Genomic DNA, 12,757 nt, shown 5'->3' with positions numbered 1-12,757 from the left:
TATGATCCCGCCTTCTCTCCCCTCCCCCGTCTCCACGGGTCGTTTCCGCTTCGAGCCCTGACGGACCGCCGCCTTCCCCAATGGCCGCCTGACATTCCTCTTGGCTCCATCACCCCCCGCCCCGGCAGCCTCCGAGCCATTGGGAGGCGCTGGCAGGGACCCGCGGCGCCCGCCCCGCCCCCTCCCCGTGGCGGGAGCCAATGGGCAGAGCGCGCGGGGGACGTGTTCGGGCGTCTCCGCCATTTTGTGAGTCTATAACTCGGAGCCGTTGGGTCGGTTCCTGCTATTCCGGCGCCTCCACTCCGTCCCCTGCGGGTCTCCTCCGTGTGCAATGGACGGGTAAGTATTGTCTCTCCGCGCTCCCCGACGGCCGCCTCGTGCTCCATCCCTCCCCTCGCCGCCGCCTGGGCATCTTCGGGGCCGCGGGCCGCGCGTCGCTCCGCCTCCGCCCGGGTTCGCGGGCGCCCCCGGAGTTCCTCCTCTCCCTGGGCCTGGGGCGCGGCCGCAGGGGAGGTTGCCGGCGGCCGCCAGGCGTGTAGCGTCCCCTGGGCTGGGAGGGGGTGGGCCGGGCCCGAGTCCTGCCCGTTTCCGGCCCCCGCGCACCTCGGCCCGAACGCACGCGGCGGCCCTTCTCGCTTCCCGTCCGTGCCCCGCGCGCACGCGCCAGTTTCTCGCGCCCCGTGTGGGCCTTCCCGCTCCCCGTACCCCCTTCGCGCGGTCGGTGTGGCCCTTCCCGCTCCCCGTCGAGCCTCCGCGCTTGCGTGCTCAGCCCTCCGCGTCCCCACCTCCCCCCTCCGCCGTTGGGCTTTGCGCGTGCGCGGTCTTTCCCGCCGCGCGGACTCTGTCCTGGGCCTCCCCCGCCCGCCGGGGGCCCGGGCGCGGTCGGGAGACGCCGCCCTCCTGCCCAGAAGGGCGCGGGCCCGCCTCCGCCGGCCGCCGGGCCCCTCCCAGTCTACCCACAAAGGATGGCCGCGCGCCCGGCCCCCCCGCCCCCCCTTTGTTCCCGCCCGTGGGGGGCGCTCCGGGCCGGCCGTTCCCCGCGGGCGGAGCCCCCGGCGGCGGGGAAGCCGCTGGGGCCGTGGCCGTGGTGGCGCTGGCTCGTCGCAGGTCCTGGGACGCGGGGCCGACGTGCCTGTGTTGGAGGGCACTTCGTGTTGGAGCTCTGGGCTGCTGGTCCGGGGGGAAGGGGTGGACGCTCGCGTGGAGGGCGCCTCGTCGTTTCCCCGTGGGGCGGGGCGGGGGCCACGGCTTCCGGAGCCGGAGGGTCCCGCGGGCGGCGCGGCCTCCTTCCGCCCCTGGGCTGACCCCCGGGCGGGGCGCTCGACGCCTGCAGAGTCACGAGTGCCGAGGCCTGGGGTTTGAAATGATCGGTTTCGGGCTGACTCTCATCCGGGCCTCGAGCGGGAGGAGCGCGGTCTGCTCGCGGGCTGCGGGCCGCAGGGTCTCGGCCGTGCCGCGGCCTTGCCCAGGGAGGGCTCCCCGATCCCCGCAGAGAGGCCGTCTCTTGGGAGACCTGCGCGCGAGGCCCTGCCAGGGAGTGGGAAGCCGGAGCCGCTCCGGATCAGCGCGCGAAGCTGCGTGCTTTTCATTCTTTGGGGTTTTCTGGGAAGCTTTTTTCTGGCTCAGGAAGCCTTTTTAAAAGTCAGTTGATAATCAGTGCGTGGGTGGTTTCTTGTGCTGTGTTTTGATAGCGGGAGGTCCTGCTGTGAAGGACCCCGAGCAGGTGAGAAAGGGCAGGTGAGGGGTGTGGAATCCGTGACCGCAGCAGTGTTTTGAGTCCTGCAAGCTTGGTTCCTCGAGGGTAGGAGGAAAGGAACCAGGGTGTTCGAACCAAAGAGGGGAATAGTGCAGGAAGCTGGTTTTTGTCCAGGCCAGGGGGCGCAGGTGGCTACCCCAGGGCCCCTGCCGGGTCTGAGTCTGCGACAGCCTTTCCCTGGCCGCGCTGGGGGCCGGTTGTGATGACACAGGTGGGTTTGTCCGGGGGCCTCCAGGCCTTGGCGCACGGTTGGGTAAACCCCTTCCTGGAATGATGTCCGTGAGTTGGCGAGGACCTGGTCCATTTGTAGGTGTTACAGCAGTGCCCTTGGATGGTGCTGAGAGCGGAGGCGGGCAGGGCTGTAGGAACCCTCCCTCCGGGTAGCCATGTTTTCTTCCCGCCTTCCGTGCAGCCCGCCCGAGGGAGTAGAAAGTCCAGGCACGCGGGACCGGGTTGATGAGTAACCGGTGTTAATTGTATGTGACCGCTTCTGCGGAGCTACCCCCCAGCCTTCCACCCTTTTAGTGTTGAGTCCCTGCCCCCCAGATCCCGAGGTCTGACCCCAGGGCCTGTGAGCCCTCTTTCAGCTGGTCTCCTTGCCCGTTTGAAAACGTTCCTGAAGTGCTTCCGTGTTCCGTGGAACAGACCACAGTGCTTGAACCTCCGCGTCAAGGGTCCCTCCTGGGGTTTTTGCTGGGGGTGTCTTTGTTTGGGGCCGGTCTAGAGGCGGGGCCTGGGGTCCTGCTGGGAGGGAGGGGAGCTGGAAGACAATGGTGGTTCCTTTTCAAGTGGAGGTTACACAGAACGACGCTCACTTTCCTGCCTTCCACAGTCTCCTTAGCAGAGGGCCTTGGAGGGCGATGTTGTGCAGCCACAGGCCACGCTGGTGGCCATGGGGGGGGGCTCCCAACATCCCAGTGGCAGCCGCTGGGACAGGGACGGCCTCCCCCACCTGCTGAGATGGCGGCACACCTGGCTAACTGTTGTCCTTTCTTTCTCTCTGCAGCATTGTCCCAGATATAGCAGTTGGTACAAAGGTAGGCGCTTCTGGCTCCGGTTCCTCCTCACGCTCGCTCACCCTCAGTTTGCGCTGACCCGCGTGGGCCCGTCTGCTCACCTCCAGTGCCCCCGTCCCGGGCTGGGCCTTCCGGGCCTTGTGGGCTCGAGGGCCTCTCCGCCGGCAAGAGGCCTGCTTGTACCCACTCAGGCTGAAGCGGCTGCACACTGGGGCCGAGGGGACACCTGCCCACGGAGGCTTTGCGTGCCCCTGGTTTGGCGTGGGCCGCGTTAACGTCTGGTTATGCCCCGGGCAGTTTGTGGGGTGGGTGGTGGGGCTGGAGGACAGTGGGGGCTGCTGTTGGTGGTGGTACGGATCGCATAGCTTTTGCTGTGAAGGATTCCGTATCCTTTCTGAAGGGAGGGGAGAGGAGAGCCCTGCGGTCTCTGCGCAGGAGTTGTGTTACTTCCAAGTGGGAAGAGTGAGAACGGCAAACTCGGCGGGCGCGCGCTCCGCACAGGAAGTGGGGCCGCGGTGATCCTGCCCCCAGTGGGGGACCCGGCCTACGTGCACCCACGTGTGTGACCTCCGGGAATCCTGGGGCTGATGGCGAGCCCTGCTGGTTCACCGGTTCCCAGCTCGGTCCTGGCGGTGGCTGGGAGCCGGGGGAGTCCCCCCTCCGCGGTCGAGGTTCCTGAGCTTCCTGCTGGGGGCTCAGGTGACCTGAGCCGGCAGCCAGATGGTTTCTGGTCAGTGGGCCATGATGCCTGGGCTGGGTTTCACTTTCCCAAGTGGGTTTTTGTCTTCACACGCTGCCTGTCCTGATGTTCCTGCAGATAAAACCTGTTTGTTTGGCGGCAGGAGGGGGGAGGGGGACTTCCATCTGCAGCATTTGTCACAACTGCAGAAAACGTCTGGGTTGCGAGTCATCCTCCCCCTTTCCGTGGGAGCCGCCCTCCAGCTGGGGCAGCTCTTCAGTGGCTGTCCTTGGAGTGGCCCCCTTTGGCCATCCTGTGCCCAGGGGACCATTGCTTCCAGAATCAGAGCTGAACGGACAGAAACCCTGGAGGTGTTCTGCTTGGGGCGGAGGCTGAGGCGCACTGCCCGGGCACTATCCATCAAACCTGTGCCCAGCCTGCAGGGGAGGATGTGGCCAGCTGTGCGGGAAGGGGGTGCTGTCGAGGTTTTTAGCTCTCTGTGGGAGAGGTGGTTACCCGCTGCTGTCCCGGCAGAGCGGCCCTGAATCAGGAGCGAGTACACGCTTGAGGGTCGCATCCTTTTGATCCTAGATGGGCTCCAGGGTCCATGCCCGTGGGGCCTCCCCCATGCTGGCTAGGAAGAGGGCCTGGCCTAGCCCAGCTGCGCATGGGGTCTGTCCCTGGAGGCAGTTGCCCCTTGAGCCCCGTGTTGTCGCAGTGCCTTAACGTGCTGCTGAGCACCCTGGCCCTGTGTCCTGGGGGTGGGGGATGGGAGCAGGAGCAGACAAGTGGGCACTTGGTCCTCAGGACATGGTTGCAGGGGGACAGGGTGGCCAGGAATGCTGCTGGTCCTGGAAGTCACAGCCTCGCCCACTCCTGGCCAGAGGCAGGCGCCCAGAAGCCCTTTCTAAGGCTGCATGGCTAGCAGATGGGGGCTCCTTTGTGAACCTGTGGGGGGAGTCAGGGTCTCAGACCAGAGACAGAAGGGGCTTTGCTATGGCTCAGGGTAGTGGGATCTGGATGTGCCTCCCCTTGGTGAGTGTCCTAAATGCTCTGGGTCCTGGGCATGGGCGTCGCAGGCCGCAGCAGCTGGGGCGTGGTTTGTAACGTGCTCTGTTGTGTAGACTTCCGCGCCTGTGCGGGACCGGGTCTTAACGGTTCATTCCTCTTTCTGAGCTGTGATGCCGATCTGGGGGCTGTTGGTCTCTGAGGGGCAGCCCAGGGCCTGTGGCCTCCAGAGTTGTGGGCTGGGAGGCCCTCCACAGGTGCCGGCCTATCCTGGGGCCTGGGTCTGGGGACAAGCCTGCTGGAGCTCTCTGAGCCACGTGGGTCAGTGGTTCCTGGCCCTTATCCCCGAGGGCAGTCTGAGCGTCTGGGCATTCCTTGTGCTGCTCTCGCGGGCTGCTGGGCATGGAGGTCCTGAGGGGTTGTTGGGTGCCAGCACCAGCAGCGGGGAAGCCCCTGAGCATCCCTAGACGGCTGTGCGAGGGTAAGCAGGCAGTTTGGAAGAGGGGTGGGGATGCGGTATCCTTGAGACATAAGTAGGTGGAAAAGGCGGTTTGGGGGAGAAGGGGTGAGGCTGCTGGCGGCGCGGCTGGGCTGCTCTTCCCCGTCCCTGCCACGGCGCTGGGCCTCGAGACTCTCTCTGGCCCCCGGTTTTGCATCCAGACGTTCCTTGAGGAGTTACTCCTGGTTCCTGGTCATGGAGCCCAGGACACAGCTCTCGATCCTGGGGTCCGGTCTGCAGAGGGCAGAAGTGTTAGGTGGGAGCCAAGTCCACGTCCCGTGTGGTTCTTGTTGAGAGTGGCTCTGTCCTCGGGCCTCCGTGGAGGGACGGCTGCCTGCTTGCTAGGCCCTGGGCGCGTCTGCCGTGCGCCACACTGAGACCGGCAGGTGCACGTGTTTGTGGAACACAGCGGCAGGCCACCCATCCCCAGTGTCGTACACAAATGGGTCTTTGGGGTTTCTAGGCCCTCTTGGGCTCCCCCGGGTGCCCCCACCCCTCACTGGACGGCACCGCCCGCTGCATCGAGGAGTAGTATTTCTGTCCAAAGCCGTGAGGGCAAGGCTCAGGTTCCCTCAGATGCCTGGAAAATAGGGCAGGCTCCTGGGGCTAAGCTGCGTGGCTGCCACGGGACAAGGGGGCTTTGTTCCCTGGGCCTGCCAGCGGCCCTGTGGTTGTCGAAGATGGTCCCCCAGTCTTGATACCGGTAGGGCTACAGTTGAGCTCTCTGGGTCAGTGGGTTTGGGCTCGTCCCCATGCAGCCCTGTCTGCACACATGGAGGGTCTGCAGAATGTGGGATGGCAGTGACGTACGGGCAAAGCCTCTGTAGGTGGTGGTCCCCCACCCTGCCCTTGGAAGAGGAGCAGTGTCTTGGGGTTAGGACCATGTGGCCGTGGCGAGGGGAGGAATGGTCACAGCTTTGGGTATCGTCTTAAAGCCAGGTTGGAGCAGAGAGGTGGGCACAGGGGGTCTTGGGGAGATGCTCTGGTATTTTGCTCCGCTCCACACACCCTCTCTCTCTTTCCAGCGGGGATCCGACGAGCTTTTCTCTGCCTGCGTCACTAACGGACCCTTTATCATGAGCAGTAACTCGGCTTCTGCAGGTAACCCCAAGCACAGTCCCCGGTTCCTGGCTTAGGGGGGGTTCTCTCCCGTCCATCCGTGCATGCTCTGCTGCTTTGGAGGACACTTGGGTGAATTGGTTCTGGCTGTTATGCCCTGGAGCCTGGTTCATTCTCACCTGACTTCCCTGTGGACGGTCAGACAGGCGGGGTGGATACCAGGCGTGGGGGCTGCCCTGTCCTTGCTGTGGCTTGGCAGTCGGGGAGGAAGCTGGCTTCATTGGACCCGCATGGCGCTCTGTGCCCTACAAACTGCTCCTCGTCTTTGCAGCAAATGGGAACGATAGCAAGAAGTTTAAGGGGGACAACAGAAGTGCGGGCGTGCCCTCCAGAGTTATCCACATCCGGAAGCTCCCAGGCGACGTGACGGAGGGCGAGGTCATCTCCCTGGGGCTCCCCTTTGGGAAGGTCACCAATCTCCTGATGCTGAAAGGGAAAAATCAGGTACCTGCCTCAGCCATGTAAGCCCCCATTCCCAGGAGGGCCCCAGGGGTCTGGGCCCGGCTCATGCCCTTGCCCTGCCAGGCCTTCATCGAGATGAACACAGAGGAGGCTGCCAACACGATGGTGAACTACTACACGTCCGTGACGCCTGTGCTGCGCGGCCAGCCCATCTACATCCAGTTCTCCAACCACAAGGAGCTCAAGACAGACAGCTCGCCCAATCAGGCAGTGCGTCCCCGGGCAGGGGACTGGGACGGGGCGGGTAAGCACGGGAGCTGGGGGTGTGGGACTCAGGGCTGGAACTGCCCCTCTGCCCCCACAGCGGGCCCAGGCCGCACTGCAGGCAGTGAACTCCGTGCAGTCCGGAAACCTGGCCCTGGCCGCCTCGGCTGCCGCGGTGGATGCTGGGATGGCCATGGCTGGCCAGAGCCCGGTGCTGCGGATCATCGTGGAGAATCTTTTCTACCCGGTGACTCTAGACGTGCTCCACCAGGTGAGATGGCCGGGGGCTTACGGCTGCTCGGGTCCTGGTCCAGACCGCAGGGGTCCCTGGGCAGAGGCTGACCGCGCTTCTCTCGCAGATCTTTTCCAAGTTTGGTACGGTTCTGAAGATCATCACTTTCACCAAGAATAACCAGTTCCAGGCACTGCTGCAGTACGCCGACCCTGTGAGCGCCCAACACGCCAAGCTGGTGAGTGGGGCCCTGGGACCCCCGCCCGGCCGGCCAGCATGCAGCCAGGGCCGCTCACAGGCCTCTCCCCGCAGTCACTGGACGGACAGAACATCTACAACGCCTGCTGCACGCTCCGAATCGACTTCTCCAAGCTCACCAGCCTCAATGTCAAGTACAACAACGACAAGAGCAGGGACTACACACGCCCTGACCTGCCTTCTGGGGACAGCCAGCCCTCGCTGGACCAGACCATGGCTGCCGCCTTTGGTAAGATGCCCGGCTGGGTGCCCAGGACCACCGTGTGCCGTGGGAGGCGAGGACGCATAGCTCAGTCTCTGCCCCAGGCGCCCCGTGGCGCCGGCTCTGCCCAGGGAGGTTGGTGCGTGTGCTCCTTGCAGGGTCGCACGGCCCCCAGCCCAGGCCGCCTGCTGGGTGTGGGTCACGGACACACGCAGCCCTCGCTTGTGGCCGAGGTGGTGGGTGCGATGATTAGTGTCTCATTTGTTCCTAGGTGCGCCTGGTATAATGTCAGCCTCTCCGTATGCAGGAGCTGGTTTCCCTCCCACCTTTGCAATTCCTCAAGCCGCAGGTACTCAAACACTTGACCTTGGTCCCCACCGTCGCTTGTGCATGCCCACACACCTTTCAGTAGCTCTGCTTCCACGGGCAGCGGACGTGGGCGCAGTCTCGGGGGGAGCCCGCCTTCCTGGGTGCGGGCCTCTGGGTTCCCCGAGGAGCCTGGACAGGGCAGACATAGGGCAGGGCCATGCAGAGAACCTGCTAACCCCACAGTGTCTGGTCTGGTTCCCTTAAAGCACCTCTGGGCGAGGACGAGCACGCACGGTGGTTGGAGGGCTGTGTCCCTCGTAGATGCGTTTAAGTGGTCCGGTAAGCAGAGCCGCATGGACGCACGTGAGCGTCCCCCCGGGGGGCCGGCCTGTGTTCACGACAGGCTCGCGCCTGCGGGGCCCGCCCGCTCGTCGTCTGCATGGGGACGGGCGCCTGCATGCTCAGCTGCGGCCCGCCCGGGGCTCAGTTATGCGTCCGCGGAGCGGAGCTGGTGCACTACTGGGCGCATGTAGACGGGTCCAGACCCGGTGCAACCTGTGCCATGAAGAGAGGAAGGAGAAGCTGGCAAGGCTGCCCAGTGGGCACTGGGCCGAGTGACTCCTTTGCATGAAGACAGGCAGGACCCGTGCTCGCCTCTTGGCAGTGAACCCCGGGCGCTGTTGCTCACCTCCCGACCGCGCTTCCCTCTCCAGGCCTCTCTGTCCCTAACGTGCATGGGGCGCTGGCCCCCCTGGCCATCCCATCGGCGGCGGCGGCAGCGGCGGCGGCGGGCCGGATTGCCATCCCAGGCCTGGCCGGGGCAGGGAATTCTGTCCTGCTGGTCAGCAACCTCAACCCCGAGGTACGTGCCTCTTCCTTCTGGGCTGTTGGTCCCGGAAGCCCGCGCGGGGGAGTCACACTCAGGGTCTTAGTGCGAACGGCAACAGGCTGGGCTCCTGTCTGCCCCAGGAGCCAGGGTCCCTCAGGGTGCTCCCTGCGGGGTGCGGTGCAGCCCCTCTGCGCTGGCCCGCTCGCTGCCTCCTTCCTCTGTGCTCAGAGTTCTCTCGTTCTTTACGCCTTGTTGACGTTTCTAATTCCGTAATACACAGAGTCGAAATGGTTTTTGATACGTGAAAGTGGTCCTTAGAATTTCTAGCCAAACTGGGCGGGTCTGAAGCGGCCCGTGGGAGCAGGAGCGCCCGCAGCCACGGGCCGGGGGATGGCCATGCCGTGCCCGTCCCCATGGCTGTGTCCAGCTCAGAGAGAGCTTGGGTGAGCCGATGGGGCTCGCGGTCTTTAATTCTGGGAAGTCGGGACCGGCCTTAATGAGCGTTTCAGACTGTTCTGTCATCTCTCTGCCCCTCCTGTGACTTCCTGGCCTGGGGTGGCCGGCCCGCGGCTCGTCCGGGCCCGACACCAGTGAAGCCCTCCACTAACAGACTCGCTCCGCCTTGTGCTTGTGTGAGCCTGGCGCAGGGGCCCGTCCAGCGGGCGCGCAGGAGGCAGCGGCCCCACGGTCTCCTGCCCGCCTCGGGGAAGGGCCCCTCCTGCTGTGTTGCGAGGTGAACCTGTGACTTGTAATGTGTGTAGATCTTGACTGATGGAGCGCTCGTGTTTCTTATGTATTTACTGACCTGTGTTTTTTTGCTACTTTTTTTCTTTTCTCCCCTTCCCCTTTCCCAATTTGTTTTCTTGCCCTGATCCGGAATTTCTTTGCCAACTGACTGCACGGTTCTTCTGCTTCCTGTTGTTGCTTGAAACAAAACAAAACCATAAATAAATAAAAAAAACAAAATTCCCCCTCAAACCCTGCTCTCCGGAAACCAACCTGCCCTTGAATATTAACATCCTGACAACTTCATCATCCATCAACCTGCACGCCTGCGGGGCTGCCTCCTCGTGGTGGACGATTGGCATCTCGCCCCCTGACCTCTCCCTTTCCCTGTCCCTCGCTGCCTTGCTCTGCTGTCCTCTAAAGAGAGTCACACCCCAAAGCCTCTTTATTCTTTTCGGTATGTTATCATTCACACTTTTATTACCTTGTTTTCATTTAATGGAGGTTATTTTTGACGCCCTAAGATGTACTATGAGTTTGCAGTTGGGCCCTGGGCCTCGTTACGTGGCTTGCCTTCGGTTTGCGTATTTACCCGACTCCGTAGACGCATGGTTTATTGCCCTGCATGCTTTTCGAAGAGTTAAAACGTGTTGGTAGCATGCTAAAGTGATGGTTCTTGGCCATTGACCTTTCCTGGATTTTAGGACTTCTCTGCTGAAGGTAGTCCTCCTGGTAACACTCCCTGTGGTAGACGCTGGGCCCAAAGGCAGAATAAGCAACCTTCGGGAAGAGCCGGCCCTCTGCGGGGTGCGCGGGAGGGGGGGGTGGCTGGCGGGGGAGGCGCCTCCGGGCCGCAGGCAAGCTCAGTGCCTGTCCCTGTGCTCTTGAAGGCGTGTACGGCGACGTGCAGCGGGTGAAGATCTTGTTCAATAAGAAGGAGAACGCGCTGGTGCAGATGGCCGACGGTAGCCAGGCGCAGCTGGGTGAGGCGGCGAGGCCGCGGTGGGGCGGGGCATCCCCCGGCCGGTGCCCATGGCACCTACAGTCACACGTGTCCCGCCCCTGCCCCCCCCCCCAGCCATGAGCCACCTCAACGGGCACAAGCTGCACGGAAAGCCGGTGCGCATCACACTGTCCAAGCACCAGAATGTGCAGCTGCCCCGCGAGGGCCAGGAGGACCAGGGCCTCACCAAGGACTATGGCAACTCCCCACTGCACCGCTTCAAGAAGCCTGGCTCCAAGAACTTCCAGAACATCTTCCCGCCTTCAGCCACCCTGCACCTCTCCAACATCCCGTAGGTGCCCGGCGCGATTTGGGGGGGGCCTCCCGGTTGTATTCGGAACTTCCCGGCTGCTGGGGTAAGAGCCGGCGCAGGAGGGGCTGGGGCACGCCTGTTAGACGTCCTTCCTGGGTCCCTCTCAGGCTCTCCGCACCCCTCCCGGCCCTCCCCGGGAAGCAGCCGTGTTCAGACCCTTCTCCCCACAGGCCCTCGGTGTCTGAGGATGACCTGAAGATCCTCTTCTCCAGCAACGGCGGGATCGTCAAGGGGTTCAAGTTCTTCCAGTGAGTGTCCCCTGCCCCCCCCCCAGCCCTGTTCCACCCTGGGGCCCGCCCCCCAGGCCCACCCTCACTGCCCTCGCTCCCCGGCTCCCAGGAAGGACCGCAAAATGGCGCTGATCCAGATGGGCTCCGTGGAGGAGGCCATCCAGGCGCTCATCGACCTGCATAACCACGACCTGGGCGAGAACCACCACCTGAGGGTCTCCTTCTCCAAGTCCACCATCTAGGGCTGCTGTGGACCAGCCTGCCGGTGCCCGGCCACAACTTCCATCATTCCAGAGAAAAGCCACTTTAAAAAGCAGCTGAAGTGACCTTAAAAGACCAGAGATTTTATTTTTTTAAAAGAGAAATCAGTTTACCTGTTTTTAAAAAAATTAAATCCAATTCACCTTACCCTGGGGAGATGGGGTGCCGGCCTCAGGCTCTCGGTGACTAGTGGACAGTGCGCCCTGCTCCCTCCCCAGCCCCCCCCAGCCCGTGCCTTCTGCAGCCTCTGCGGGGTGGGCATTCCCAGACCTCGACTCGGCTTTCCTGTGCCTTACAACCCACTGCTCTGGTGGAGCCCCTCCATGGGGGTGGGGGGGCCTCCCGCGTGGGATCGTGTGCCTGGTGCAGCGGGGGCTGTGAGCTGCAGGGTCCAGCCAGCACCCCAACCCGTTCAATCAAGTGTGTGATTCGCCCCAGCCCCAGGGACCCCGACCCGGGGCAAGGCCCCAAGGGCACCGGCCGCCTCCAGCTCTGAGCTCTGCCCCTGGAACCTCTGTATTAGGCTTCGATGCAGCTGCAGAGTCTGTGCCCAGCAATATTTCGACTTGACCAAATACTCTAATCTCATTTATATGCAAAAGAGATAGTTTTAAGTAACTTTTTATATAGCAAGATAAAAGTGGTATGAGTGTACTCTCCGTTTCCTCGTGCTATCACCTTGCATACTGTACTTTCGACCTTACTCCTTGTGCTGAAGTCGCGGGGCAGGATCCAGTTTCCAGGGCAGGCTGGCTGGGGGCCGGTGCAGGGGAGCCCCGGTCTTTGCCGAGGACACCCCCAGATGCCTTACATCTAATGGTCCCCCCACCCCCACCCCAGGGGGGACAAGCGCTCTTAAAATTTTCAGGGTTTCCGCTCTCCTGCAGATTTTGGACCAAAGTTTTGTTTGTTTTTTTGTCTGCCTCTAACGCTGGGGCCCCAGGAAGAGGGACAGCGGTCCCCGAGTCTTAACTGTCTCCTGCCCGTCGTCCTGCACTCACGGGTCCAAGGGGCACCCCTGTGAGCAGACCCCCATGCTGGCCAGCCCCTCCCTCGGGCCTGGACCCTCGAGTTTCCGTGTTGGGGTGGAACAAGGGTGTAAATATTTATAATTTTTTTATACCTGTTGTAAAACGAGGGGCAGCAAACATGGTTTTTTATAAAGGTGACACAGATGTATATTTTGGTAACCCACAGTTACAGGCTCAGTATTGTGACGGGGAGCGCGGCGCATCCCACGGCCCCCCCCCCAGCGGCTTGTAATGCAGAGAGAACCGAATTAAAGCAATTTTACAACTCCTACCTTTTCTGTAGGCTCTTCTGTTCATATCGTAGAGGGCAGCTGGCCAGTCTGCTGGGCTTTGGAATAAATGTCTCTGCACCCTGTACTTGATCTCTGTTCTGCCTGTCTTCGCTGCTGTTCCTCTTCCGTGTGAACTCAACTGCTTCCCGCGTCGCTGAGGCCGGTCGGGCTCAGGGGAGCCAGAAGTGTGGGTGCCCAGGGTCTGGCCGACTGTGTCCGCCACCCCCACCCCAGCTGCAGGTCAGGACCTGGCTCCCTGCAGCCCCTCCCTCGTGCACGGGGGTTCCTCACACCAGTGACTCAGCCAGGACTCTGGTTGCTTTCGACCTTTTATTGTCTGATGGTGAA

At 62.9% G+C, this 12,757-nt stretch overlaps 1 protein-coding gene across 8 annotated transcripts; it reads left to right on the top strand.

Moving 5' to 3' along the window:
* Positions 1-204: 204 nt before the first annotated feature.
* Positions 205-12,408, top strand: LOC111161677 (polypyrimidine tract binding protein 1). Of its 8 annotated transcripts, none has more exons than XM_022525479.1 (15): positions 205-339; positions 2,763-2,793; positions 5,984-6,059; positions 6,349-6,521; positions 6,603-6,749; positions 6,844-7,014; positions 7,103-7,213; positions 7,288-7,462; positions 7,728-7,784; positions 8,458-8,606; positions 9,723-9,756; positions 10,190-10,282; positions 10,378-10,594; positions 10,786-10,863; positions 10,955-12,408. In XM_022525479.1, exons 1-15 carry the CDS (start codon positions 332-334, stop codon positions 11,085-11,087), a joined length of 1,653 nt encoding a protein of 550 aa, XP_022381187.1. In that variant the 5' UTR covers positions 205-331; the 3' UTR covers positions 11,088-12,408. The 8 variants fall into 8 exon arrangements, with proteins under 8 accessions (XP_022381187.1, XP_022381186.1, XP_022381188.1 ...); XM_022525478.1 differs by having other exon boundaries at positions 7,707-7,784; XM_022525480.1 differs by lacking the exon at positions 7,728-7,784.
* The last annotated feature ends 349 nt before the right edge of the window (positions 12,409-12,757 follow it).

This window comes from Enhydra lutris, unplaced genomic scaffold (assembly GCF_002288905.1).
Source record: "Enhydra lutris kenyoni isolate GAN:26980312 unplaced genomic scaffold, ASM228890v2 scaffoldscaffold86, whole genome shotgun sequence".
NCBI classification, from domain to species: Eukaryota; Metazoa; Chordata; class Mammalia; order Carnivora; family Mustelidae; genus Enhydra; species Enhydra lutris.
This window is presented reverse-complemented; position numbering and strand designations above follow the sequence as displayed.